This window comes from Marmota flaviventris, chromosome 17 (assembly GCF_047511675.1).
Source record: "Marmota flaviventris isolate mMarFla1 chromosome 17, mMarFla1.hap1, whole genome shotgun sequence".
Taxonomy (NCBI): domain Eukaryota; kingdom Metazoa; phylum Chordata; class Mammalia; order Rodentia; family Sciuridae; genus Marmota; species Marmota flaviventris.
In genome coordinates, this window is record NC_092514.1 from 37,399,845 (window position 1) to 37,413,563 (window position 13,719).

The 13,719-nt window shown below is 38.9% G+C and overlaps 1 protein-coding gene across 1 annotated transcript in view; it reads left to right on the plus strand.

Moving 5' to 3' along the window:
* The first annotated feature begins 1,314 nt into the window (after nucleotides 1-1,314).
* The window catches only part of Psmd11 (proteasome 26S subunit, non-ATPase 11), a 37,831-nt gene continuing 25,426 nt past the window's right edge, over nucleotides 1,315-13,719 (plus strand). Inside the window, exons 1-3 of the mRNA XM_027924161.2 lie at nucleotides 1,315-1,447; nucleotides 3,787-3,888; nucleotides 10,322-10,446. Of these exons, the coding sequence (XP_027779962.1) occupies nucleotides 1,357-1,447; nucleotides 3,787-3,888; nucleotides 10,322-10,446 (318 nt within the window). The 5' untranslated portion in view covers nucleotides 1,315-1,356. The remainder of the gene's footprint in view (nucleotides 1,448-3,786; nucleotides 3,889-10,321; nucleotides 10,447-13,719) is intronic.

Here is a 13,719-nt window from a genome sequence, read left to right on the forward strand (position 1 = left end):
TAGCCAATTAACATTCTGGGAAACTAGGGATGTAACTCAGTGGTACAGTGCTTGTCTAGCATCCTAATTTCTGGGTTGAATTCTCAGCACCACACAAAACAACAACAACAACAAAATAGGGAGGAATACCTTTCTTGAACAAAGACTCAGTTTTACACTGACACTCTAGAATCTCAGAGTTGGGAGAAATTTAGAAACAATTTAATCGAACTACTAAACAAAGTCAGGAAGCCTGATTGCAACTTTATGAGATGTTATCTGATTTTCTTTTGAACACACCAGGAATTAGGAACATATTCCCTGTCAGTTCTCAGTGCTGTCAATTACTATCTGAGTTTTATCAAATCTCTTAAATCTCCTGTTTTCTCATCTACTAAAGAAGAGTAGATAATATCTTCTTCAAGAGCATTGTTGGGAGGATAAAAGGCAGTGTATACATTGCATAGTTCAGTCACAGAGGAGTGCAATGTTGATTCCATTTACAGGTCCTTTTATGGGTCAGGAAATTCCACTTCTGGATTGTCATCACCCAGAGAAAGCCCCTTTTTGAACTGCTTTTTTACAGTTTTGGCAGCTTCTTTAAGTTTTACTCTCAGTTGTCAACAGAATGTGTCCCCCCCCCCCCCCCCCCCCCGCCCCGGCTCCATTTGACATCCTCACAGATACCCAATTTTAGCTGAAGCAACTGGAGAAACACAATGAATTTTTTAATTGAGGAGCTGGGGTGAGATTTATGTGTGAATCATAATAACTATCTATTGAGACAAGGTTCATTTTATAGCGAGCAGCTCTGTCCCGAGATTGAATGGGCTGCTTGGGAAAGACAGTGTTCTGTGACACTGGTGGGTTTAAACACAGGCTGGCTCGGATTCTGTAGGATTCAAGTCCGGACTGAGCGCGCGCCGGCAAGTGATAAGACACTTGAAATGCATTTGAATGGTGCTATTCCTAGCAAGCAATGTTAGAAGGTCATTTGTCGCCCTGAATGCATGGTTAAACGTGGAAGCTACAAAGCAAGCCAGCTTTCTTTGAATACTTAGCTAGGTGTTGAAAAACTTCTCTCGGAGGAATCTCGAGTGGAGTGGACTTTGGGGGTGGAGTGGACTAACCTTGAGCATTGCCCCTTTCCTCGAGGGAGGGCCACCAGGCGGTGCTGCGGAGCTGGCAACCCACCCCCGAAACGCCTCCGCTCTCCCGGTCACCAGTCTCCCACCGCCGGGCAGAAAAACTACAATTCCCGGGGTGCCCTGGGAAGGGAGGCGGGAGATCCCGGGGGGAGGGACGCGAGGGCGGGCCTTCCGGGTGTGTGTTTCCGGCGTCGGCGGCCGCGGCCGGGGACGGTGTGAGAGCGGTAAGATGGCGGCGGCAGCGGTGGTAGAGTTCCAGAGAGCCCAGTCTCTACTCAGCACCGACCGGGAGGCCTCCATCGACATCCTCCACTCCATCGGTAAAGGTTGCCGCGCCGTCCCCGCGGCCCCGCTGGCCCAGCGCGACCTGTGTCGGTCGGCGGCAGCGGAGAGGGGCCGGGCTAGCCGGCTCTGGTGCTGCTGACTCACTGTGTGTGTGAGGGGGGCCGGGCCGGGGGCACAGGCCGCTCGGGGTCCCCGAGAGCCCCCGGGGTCCCAGTCCGATGGGAAGCCCCGAGGCAGCCCGAGCGTCCACTTGCTGGCTGCTGACTCACGGTGGGCTCAGTGTGGAGTGGGAGGGAGGGCCGGACCGGGCCCCCACCCCTCCTCAGCCTTGTCCCCCGCTCCGGCCCTCACAAGCTGGCCCGGGACCCGGAGCAGTGCCGGCCGGCGGCCTGGTTACAAACCGGTCCGCGAGTGTCGAGTTGAAAGGCCTTGGCTCAGGGCTGGCATTTCCCGCCGTTGTTATCAGCACAGGTTGCTCGGGGTGGGAGCGCGGGTGCTCGCACTTCTCTTGGAGTTTGCTTCCACAGGACCGTGGGATCTGCTACTTATCCCACCCCTCAACGGAAGGCTCCAGTAAAGGAGGGCATATTTCTGAATGTTGGAAATTTAGGGGTGACACACTCCTCAGGTTGGCATTTGTTTGAGGAGGTGGCCGAGACGTTCCTATGCTCGGTGTAGAGAGAATGTAGGAGCTAAGTATCGGGTGGGACTGCCGGGCTGGAGGAGGTGACTCACTAATCGTCCGGTTCTCTTCTGTAGCGAGGTTGGAAGTTAGTTCAGGGAGTTAGTTGTCAGTCGCGGAGTTCAGGAAACTGTTTGGAACCAGCCGACTGCACGATGCTGGAGAAAAGGAAAAAAATAAACTTCTTGACACTGTGGTATGATTGTCTTACACCTGCACACAACAGGAAAGTTGAAATTGGTGTCCTATCCGGTCGCTTTCTACTGGGATTCAGGTGTGAACAGAAATAAATTTGTGATGACAGAGAAGGCTTTCAATGTTTAATCATGAAGGGTTCAATTAGGGCATGGCTAACTCTTCAGGCACTTGTAGTAATGTGGTCTTTTAAATGTTTCGGATTTGATCAACAAGTAGTATTGGGAATGCACGTGTTTGTGGGTCTTCCAGGATGTTAGTATTTGTGTTGACTTACTGAATCTGTTGAATTTTGGTGCTCAGACTTGCTTGGAGAAAGGACAGTGACAAGATTTTGATGTCTTTATCTTTGTGGGTATTAGAGAAAGAGAGGAGTTGGGAGTCAAGATGCATCTTTGAAGGAATGATATGGTAAAAGGTGTTCCCTTTTGAAGTTTTGATCTCAAGTCTGTTAAAGTTGCAAAACCAGAGTCATGTCAATCACTGTTACCTATATCTTTTTATTCTGAGTTCACATTAATATTTAGAACTGATGTGAGAAGCATGTGTTTTAACCTTTTTTAAGCCTAGTGCCTAATATTTTGTCTTTCAGATAGTAGAAATTATGGTAAACATTAGAGTATTTCTCTCTGGCCCACTATACTAGGAGGGAGTTCCCTGAAAGCTTCCCTGTAAGAGCAAACTTGAGTCATGATGGTGACAGCTTACTTTTTTCAGACTCCATCATGGAGTATCAAAATCTTGGTTTTTGTCAAGTCATGATGCTTTCTAAGAGAAGTGGTAACTAGTAATGATCACTAAAATTACAAACTTGGAGAGGCTATTAGATGTTCACATGTTCAAATAATTATTAACAGTTGAAAGTGGGACAGAAAGTTATTTTAACAGCACCTGAATCCATTATGAAGCAGCAGTCTCTCCTAAGTGTAACTGTTCAAGATCACACTGGAACTTTGATAGCAGCTTTGAGCCCTTCACAGAATTGTTTATCCCTAATTAACCTATGGGCTGAAGCTTTCCACAGACCTGAAGTTTAATAAAAGGCTTTTGATTTATAGTCATCAATAACTTGGTCATTTGATTTTAGTTTATGGTAGAGATGCGTAGGCATGTTTTATATCTTCACATAAAAGAGTGATTAGCATGGAGCTTAGCATCATAGGTATGAAGGACTTGTTTTAATTTTAATCAAATGGTCACAACAGAAATCTCAATGTCTATGGGCAAGGGAAATTCCCATGGATAGACTGAAAAAGTACTTTTAAAGAGAGGAATCCATTTTTTTTTTTTTTATGACTTACATGGGGGTGTGTTCTACATATATATGACCATTCTATTTGTTTAGAGAGTTTTTTTTTCCCCTTTTGTTAGTTTTTAAGCTTAGAGTTTGTTGGTTAATATATTTAAATTCATAATGGGTCTTGTGAGTGTGAACTTTCCCTCAGTGTTCTTACTTTTAATATGAATTTTAAGAGAACTTTTATTTTTCTCTCCCAGTGAAGCGTGACATTCAGGAAAATGATGAGGAGGCAGTGCAGGTCAAAGAGCAGAGCATCCTTGAACTGGGGTCTCTCCTGGCAAAGACTGGACAAGCTGCAGGTAAGTGCTGCAAAAGGATCATACTTGAAATGCTTTTACCTGAAGTTCTGTGTTGAAGGCACTGTATTTTGTTGAAGGGAAGGGACATGAAACTGCTTTTACACACCCAGTTCATTTGTGATATAAATTCAGTTTTGTTGACTTGGCAACTTATTGATCTTCAGTTTTTTTAAGAAGGAAATTAAATGACCTTTTAAACTTTTTTGTTGTTGTTTGGGATTGAACCCAAGGATGCTCTCCCACTGAACTATATCCCCAGCCTTTTCAATTTTTTTTTATTTTGACAGTGTCTCACTCAGTTACATAGGCTGGCCTTGAACTTGTGATCCTCCTGCCTCAGCTTCCTGGGTTACTGGAATTATAGGTGTGTGCCATCAGTGTCCTGGTTCTTTAGTGATATAATTTTATTCTACAGATAGGGAAATCCATTTTTATTGGGATATAGGGATCTGTGATTTGTTTCTGGTTTTTGAATAGTCAGTGTATTTCCTTACACATGGGCAATAGTAGTCTCTAGTGATTTTATTGAGCAGCTTTGATGTATTTAATAAGGATAGTGACTTTAAACCCCTTGCTTAAAAATGATTGGGATCTTGTATCCAAGTGATTCACCATTTTTTTTTTTTTCTGACACACAGTGAATAGGACATTAAATAATTTCTTCTCAACACTTTTCCATTGGTATCTAGGACTTTATGCATGTTGTTGCCAAACACTTTAGTTGTAACTGAACTATTGGCTAGGTTTAAGATGATATTCTGATGATGGGTGTGTCCTTGGAATGGAGAGTTCTGTTGTTCACAAAAGGCCTTTGACCAGTAAAGTGGAAATAGTATTAGAGAGAAGTTTGTGTAAACTTAAAATGGGCTATTTTGTTTATTTAATTTATTTAGTTTTGTCCATTATAAAGTGAATTTTGGGTTGTGGGTATAGCTAAATGTAGACTGTCTAGCATGTGTGAGACCCTGGGTTCAACCCCTAACACTGCAAAGAAAAAAAAAATAGTGAATTTAGAGCATATATGAATATTATAATAAATTAAACTATGGTAAGTGCCTTTGTGAATCACTTTCCCCCAAATTATGTTGTTATCCAAGAGAATGATGAGAATAATTTACCAAAACTTCTTGAACTTGAGAATTAATTTTTTTTTAAATTAGGGTAATTTAACTTATTGGCTCAATCAGTAGAAAGTTGAGTAGAGATGTATGAAATTCTGAGGATGTGTTTACATGGGTTTTTTAGTTTAAAATATTATTTATCTATTACTGGTGATTGAACTGAGGGTTACTTTACCACTAAGCTTCATCCCCAGATCTTTTTATTTTTCATTTTAAGACAGGGTCTCACTATGTTGCTGAGATTGGCCTCAAACTTGGTGATCTTCCTGTTCAGCCTCCAAAATTGCTGGGATTACAGGCTTACACTACCATGCCTGGCTAAATTGTCATTTTTAAATAGCTATAAGAAGGACCATACCTGATGAGTTTTGAGTACTAACTATGAACTCTTTTAAAAATGCACATGTTTTTGAGTTCTTGAAACAATTTAAAGGTAGGTACTGTTATCCATTTTACACAGGAGGAAACTGAGCACAGAGGAGTTAAATAACTTACCAGTAAATGGTATGGCCAGGGTTTGAACTCGCCATAGTCCCACTTCAGAGCTCCTTGCCGTATGGCATAGTTACTGCTTTTCTATAGTTATTCACTTATGGATTATCATTGATGGGTGTTGGTTTTTTCCAACTTAGGGTAACTTCTTTCTTGTTTGATATTATTTATGGATTCCTTTTGCCTGTGAGTGAATTTCCAAAATAATTGATAATTAGTTCATGCAAAATATAATCTATAATTTTACTGAAAGAATTATAAAGCCAGGTGAAGTGACTTAAAAAATTTTTTTTTGTTGTTGTTGAAATATTCACATCTCTGCTTTCCTCCAGGAGTATGGATAATTAAAAATTATAAATAAATAAATCTATATCTTTAATAGTGGATATAGTCAGTGCTTCAGTAATTTTTATCTAAAGAAATTATTATTTTATTGAAATTCCTATTTTTTGCTTATTTATCTTTCATCCTTGCCCTCCTTGCCTTGTGATCAATTTAGAAGTATGTTGCTAAACCTGTTGGAAACTTATTTATTTATTTATTGGAAACCCAAAGGTACTCTACCACTAAGTTATATCCCCAGCCATTTTTCAAAGTTTTTTATTTTGAAATAGGATCTTACTAAGTTGCTAAGGCTGTCCTTGAACTCAGTCTCTCAAGTCTCTGGGATTACAGGCATGCAGTACTGTGCCTGGCTTTATTGGAACTTAATGATGAATTATAAGGGTTTTCAAAAACTTTCCTAGATTTCTTATCATTTTTTCTAAGATATTGATGAATATAGGTATATACACAATAGAAATCCTAAGGAAGCCTTGGGGCCCATTAAATTCATTTACCTGCCTTTGTTGTTAATAATTGATAGATTTATATTGTTTGTTTCCTTTGATTTTGAGTTCTCTAAGAACAGAAATCTGTTCCATTAATCTTCCATTCATTTTCAGTTTTGCTTTATTATGCATTTAGTCTAGCAGTGTGCTAAGTACTCTGATTTTGAGTTTAAAATTAGGTTCCTGACTGACAATAGTCACTTGGATTAGTGAATAAGACGATGTTTAATGTATAATAGTGATTGAAAGTAGTGCTGAGTGTCACAGACATGAAGCCTAGGCTCATAATCTGCAGATTTCAAAGCCTGAGACTCTTTAAAAGTAATCTGTTAGTTTCTAAGGAGATTTTGGTCATATAATTGCAAATACCAGTGAGAATGGGGGGAAGACATTAGTATGATTTTATGGATATTTTAAAATTTAACTCTGAACATATGAAAATGGAAAGAAATAGGGTGTACATGTAAGAATGAATATAAAACAATAGTAGACTAAAGTGGAAAAAAATGAACTCTTGAACAGTGACAACTGAGCTAATTTGTTTCTCTGTTGGCATGAAGAATAACACTCATTGCTTAAAGGAAATATTGTAATGTTATCATGCTGGAGTGAAAGGCAGAATGCTTAGCTCATGTTTTACTTCTGCCTTTTCTAGGAAGGAAAATGATTTTCAAACAGAAAAAAGATAGCGATAACATCAGAAAGAGAGAATTAAAGCCCAGGTAGGTGAGAGACAAGACAGCAGATAGTCTCTTTAAATAAATAAGGTTCTGACAATTTCTGTCTTTGAATATCAAAAGACTTGTTCTATCAGATTCAACCATGACTTTTACTCTAGAAAAGTCATGGAGGATGGAGAAGTATAAGGAAACTAAGGATAGGTAAATATTATTTCACCTTTCAAAAAGATAATGAAGAAACTAGATCTAGATATTATAAACTATATTATAAACTAAAGTCAGAGAAGCTCTGGAGAGATTTTTTTTTTCTTAAAAAATTTCTTTTTAGTTGTAGATGGATAGAATTTATTTTATTTGTTTTTATGTGGTGCTAAGGATCAAATCCAGTGCCTCACATTTGCTAGGCAAACACTCTGCCACTGAGCTACAACCCCAGCCCTGGACAGATTATTTGATTAGGACATTTTAATGACTTATAGCAGTGTATTATGAACAGATTACGCCAAACTTTCCTTTAGAACTGGTAGATTTGCAGGAATCCTGCCACCTGTTTTTGCAAACAAAGTTTTATTGAACATGGCCACACCCACTCATTTTCATATTGTCTTTGACTCCTTTTCTACTATAACGGCTTAGATGAGTACCTGCCAGTGAGACCATATAACCTAAAAAAGCCAAAAGTATTTACCATATGGCCGTTCATAGAAAAAAAAAAATTTCAATTTGTGAATTAGAGAAATGATATAGGCTGTATTATTTGGTTTAAGCAGAATATTTGAACATTTACCATGATTACTAATATAGCAGGTACAGTTAGGAATTTACAGTGGGCTAAATAACTGTATCTGAAATGTGTTAATAAATGTGTCATTTGTCTACCTGAAGAAAAGTCTCTAGTATCGTGTCATAGGAATCTATCCTTGTTTAGCTTGTCAGCATCTGGTATCATGGTTAAAGCCATTTCAGAAGGCATGCTTATTTTTGTAGATGACTCAGTACAGTAGAGGACAGAATTAAGATTCACAGTTACTGCCAAAGCCAAGAAGATTAAATTCATTTGTGATAAGTATAAAGTTATTATACTTGAAGTATTTATCATAACAGAGGAAGATGGGGAATTACCTGTCTTAACAGTAGTCTATGCAAAAAAAAGACCTTTGTGGTCTGAACAGTCTGAACAAAGAATGCTATTGGAAAAAAGCAAAATATGCTATCTTGTGGTATGTGTAGTAACCAGAGAAAGAATTAAACCTAGTATTACACCCCTCTTGGAGCATTTTCTTTAGTTCTGGGTTCAGTAGTGTATCGCAAGTATCTTTATAAACTAGAGCTTATTCAGAGGAGGGCAACTGTAGGGATAAGTACTCTAGAAACTTGGACATTGGAGGAACAATTGAAATAGCTAAAGATATTTAGCTTGGAGAAAGGGAAAGCTAGGGACATGTAAATGATAGTTATTTTAAAATATTTGAAGTCATATGGGAGGAGGTATAGGCTTGAGTTTCCTAAAAGAATAGTTTGGTTTGATCAACATTGGAATAGATTACTTTTTGAATATTTTAGTCACTAGAAGTCACATTGTTCATGCATAGGAGAAAATGCTATAGGAGAAGGGATGTTTAAAAAGTTATGATGGGGGCTGGGGCTGTAGCTCAGTGTCAGAGCACTTGCCTTGCACATGTGAGGCACTGGGTTTGATCCTCAGAACCACATAAAAACAAACAAATAAATAAATAAATTTTTAAAAACAATTATGGGCATGTGGCTTAAGGTAGAATGCTGTTCAGCATGTATGAGACCCTGGGTTCCATCCCAAGCACCACATAAATAAATAAATAAGATTAAAAAAATTAAAAACTGTCATTATGTAATTAAAATTTGTATTTGCATAAATGTAAAAAGCAATTTGAGGGGGAACATCGCTATAGACTGGAGTTAGCATGGAAACTTAATAGGACTATTCCTCAAAGGCTATGTAAAGCTTATTTATATAAGTCAAGAAGATGGGAAGACATATCAGATGTCAGATGGCATGGTGGGATGAGTGCAGCTTGAAAGCAGGAATGTAGTGTATGTGAGGGTGAATGAGAGGGCAGAATGGGAAAAAGTTGTAGACATTGGGAGTCAAAGGTCAGTACTGGGGAGTGAAAGGGAAAGATGAACTCTGTGTAGAGTTTCTTTTAGTACCTGACACAGTCCTGTGCATCCTCTTACTACTCAGGCAGATGAGCGTTTCAGGACACAAATTAGTGTTCTCAGGAGGGTGAAGATCGCTTGTCCTGAATTAGAGTTCTCATGGGGGTGAGTCTACAATAGGAGAGTACTAAAGAGGCACTGAGGTAGTTTTAACCTATATTCCAAAAATACTTCCTTTTGTTTAGTAGAGACATTCTCTAATTTTTGTTTGACAAGCATGTATCTCTAGTTTACTTTTTCTAAAGTCTCTCCCTTAGTGTTCATGTACTGTTCTCTTCTACAAGGGGGAAGAAGCAGGCGTTTCTCTCACTGAAAGAGAATTGTTTTTTAAGACTCAGATTTTGTAGATTAGTAGGATTTAAAAATCTTTTTTTAAGATTGATATAATACCTGTATTTTATTTATTTATTTTTATGTGATACTAAGGATTGGACCCAGTGCCTCACATGTGCTAGGCAAGTGCTCTACTACTACCCCAGCCCTGATTAATGGGAATTTTAAAAAAAAAATAGGGTATAGTAAAACTTTTAAGGGTAAAACTCCTTAACCTCTATGTGGAAAGTTTATTCAGAAGAATGCTGAGGAAGTGATAACTGCTAAAGGCGATATTGGGGATCCTTCAAGAATTACTTCAAGAAGGGAAGGAAACTTGGTATTGAAAGTCTCTGTTTGAGGAGAACTGCAAAGGTAGACTTGGGATATATATATACTCCTGTAGCTTGGTATTTGTTGATTGTGAGAAAGTGATTTTGTACAAGGTGGGCAGATGTATAGCACATTTCATGGTCTAGAAAACTGACCTTTGAGAATAGGAGTACTTTGCACATTATCTTTCATTAAGATGGGTAAATGAGGCATAGATATAAGATTTTTTATTCTGGGTTTTCATCCAGTGTCTGAGAAGGAAATAAAATACAAATTTGGTATATGATATTAATCTTACTTTTGCTACTCTATTTCCTGCTGGGACTGCTTTAAATTCTTAGTAAGTTTCATTTAGACTAATTTCAATGATGTAAGTACTGATTTTTATTATTTTGGGTCAGTTTTAATGGGTATTTTGTTCCTGATACTGATGCTTACTTTTTTCTTATCTCAATTGCCTTCTATACAGAGCTTGGGGGACTCCTGAAGTATGTACGACCCTTCTTGAATTCCATCAGTAAGGCTAAAGCAGCTCGCCTAGTCCGGTCTCTTCTTGATCTGTTTCTTGATATGGAAGCAGCTACAGGGCAGGAGGTAAGCTATGGTAATGACAGAAAGTAGATTATATGGAAAAAAGTGTTTTAGTGAGAGAAATGCCTGCTTCGCTGTGGTACTAGGTGGAAGGGACAGCTGGGAGGACGGCTCAGGACTTATCATGTCAGTTTCTCTTTGTTACAGGACATTTGATACTTTGGGTCTGTTCCATGCTTTGCTTTGTAAGTGGAGATTGTCAGTGGTCCCTGGAATCCTCATTACATCAGGGTCACAAACTGATTCTTGTCTTTGAGGTATTGTATTGCCACACCTTTGTAATGTTTTCTGTGTCTGTGGTACCTTTCATCTTGTGTGACAATGCTCTTTATGAGCAATAATTAAGTCTTGTGGCAGCCCTTCTTGGCATGTTTATATTATGTACATGCCTTTATTGAGGGGTGAGCATTCATCTGTTGTGTCTCGTGTGTGCGGAAGTGACTCTGATGTTTCTGTACATGTTCTCTCTCTCTCTCTCTCTCTCTCTCTTTCTGTCTTGCCCCTCCAGTACTGGGGATTTAACCCAGGGGTGCTTTGCCACTGAGTTAGATCCCCAGTCCTTTTTGTTTGAGACAGGGTCTTGCTAAGTTGCTAATACTGACCTTAAACTTATGATCCTCCTGCCTCAGCCTCCTGAGTAGCTGGGATTACAGGCATGTGCCACCATGTCCAATTCTGTACATGTTCTTTACAAATTCAAACTAGACCTTGAACTGAATGGAAGAGTGCCTCTCTGTAATGACTGAACTTCTTAATTAAAAATCATTCTGTAAACAGTGACAGACTTAAGGATATATTGCAATTGCTTGAATCTTTTAGGAAGAATATAGTTGTTACCTTTCCTGTAGATACATTTATCAGGATTTATTGCGTATCTGCTGTGTGTTAGGTACTGGGATACAACTGTAAAAACACACTATCACTGTTCTCAAGAGGATTTTTAATAGGGAAGACAGATAATTAAACCATACATAAAATTTTAATAGTATGTAGACAGGAGTTAGAATTGTTAGTTGGCTACATGTCTAGTTATTTGCTGTATATAGGGAAAAGATATGAAAGTCCACAGTAGCATATTGAATAAATCATGAGGAATTTTAGAAACCCAAGGGCACATGGGTCCCACTTGGAAATCATGTCTTTTGTTAAATCTGGTTTCTTGCCTTAATGATTCTTTGAAGCTTAGTTACAAACTTTATTTGTGTGAAATATTTGTTTTGGGCAAAACTGTGTTTAATTGATAGTAGATCACAAATAAGTAATATTTAGATGACTGCCTTTTGAACCAAAGTATTAGAGTTATTTTTTAATTTTAATCTTTGGGTACTAGGAATTTAACCCAGAGATGCTTTGCCACTGAGCTATATCCCCAGCTCTTTTTATTTTTTATATTTTAAGACACTGAATAGCTTAGGGCCTTGCTAAGTTGCTGAGGCTGGCCTCTAATTTGTGATCCTCCTGCCTCAACCACCTGAGCCTCTGGGATTATAGGCATGTGTCACTGCACCTGGCTTAGACTTATTTTTAATTTTTTGTAGTTGTAGATGGACAGAATACTTTTATTTTATTTGTTTATTTTTATGTGGTCCTGAGGATTGAATTAGTGCCTCACGCTTGCTAGGCAAGCGCTCTGCTGCTGAGCCCCAGCCCGAAGGCTTATTTTTATAAATAAAAGAAAAGGTGACTTTTTATTTGGGATATCAGTCTTATCTAACCCTGACTTTAAAAAATTGTACTTTGTACTCATTAAACTGGCACCATCTTTTGTTTGAAGTAGGACACTATAAAATAGAGTGATCAGTAAATGTTAGTTTGAAAATTATTAGTAAATGCTACTTGAAGCCGGGAGCAGTAGTGTAGGCATATAATTCCAGCAACTCAGAAGTCTGAGGCAGGAGGCTTTTAAGTTTGAGGCCAGCCTCAGCAAATTAGAGAGGCCCTAAATAACTTAGTGAGACCCTGTTGTGTGTGGGAGGTGAGCGCTCTACTGCTGAGCCACAACTACAGCCCCTTAATGGAACTTTTTAGGCAGAAAAATTATAGAAGCTGCTCCTTTGCACATGAAAGTCTGTGGAATTTGATCTTTCCTAGAACATAGAGCTGACTTCAGTGGGCAGAACTGCATTTGTTTAATGATCAGTTCTTTTACATCTTTGTGGAAGTATATGCAAATCATAGTTTAATGGTGTCTTTTAATTGACCAGTGAGGTTTACTGGCCTTTGTCATATGATTCTACATCAGGTTAGGCTCTTCCTTAACTGTATATGTTACCTTGCATTACATATTACATTTTTGTGAACTAGCCACCTTTCTTCTTTTTCCTTGAGTATGAGGAAGCATTTTTATCATCAGTGTTACTTTACTGTTAAATAAAGGCTAATTTTTTTTTTTTTTTTAATTAAGTGCCAGAGTCTTAACGGAACACCTCCCCCCAGGGGCACACTCCCACTGAGATATCTACCTAGCCTTTTTGATTCTCTATTTTGAGACAGGGTCTCACTAAGTCCAGAAACTGACCTTGAACTTGTGATCTTCTTGCCTTACGCTGAGTTCTGGGATTATAAGTGTGCACCACTATTCCTTACCCTTTTTAATTCGGGGTGTGTGTGTGTGTGTGTGTGTGTGTATTTATATATAGATACACACATATTCTCCCCGCCATTTATATTGGAGATTGAACTCAGGAGCACTTTACCATTAAGCTACATCCCCAGTTTTTTTGTTTGTTTTTTTGAGGCAGAGTCTCACTAAATTGCTGAGGAGCTTGCTAAGTTTTTGAGGCTAGCTTTGAGCTTGTCGTCTTCCTGGTTTAGCCTCCTGAGTTGCTGGGATTATAGGCATGCACCTCTGCCTGGCCTGACCTCCCTCACCCCCTTTTTTTCAAATCAGGTTCTTGATAGATGGCAGAGTTTGGCCTTGAGTTTGTGATCCTCTTTCCTCAACCTCACAAGTTGCTAGATATTTTGGTAATTTTTGTGGATAATAGGTTATTTATTTTGGGGGGAAGAGAATCAACCTGATGGTTTCAGCTATACCCCTACTCAGTATCACCAACCTCAGTATCCAACCATTTGTTAAATTCTTTTCATGCAACTGTCTTCAATGTCTGCTTCTCCACCTCTTTTGTATTTGTTTTCTCTTTACAACTACCTTCTAATTTGGTTCCTAATAATTTGTTATTTGGACTATAGAAGAAACCTCACTATTCCAATCATTTCATTTCTCTCCTTTTTTCCCTCCAGCTTGAGCCTTCAGTGGCTCTCCATTATCAGTAG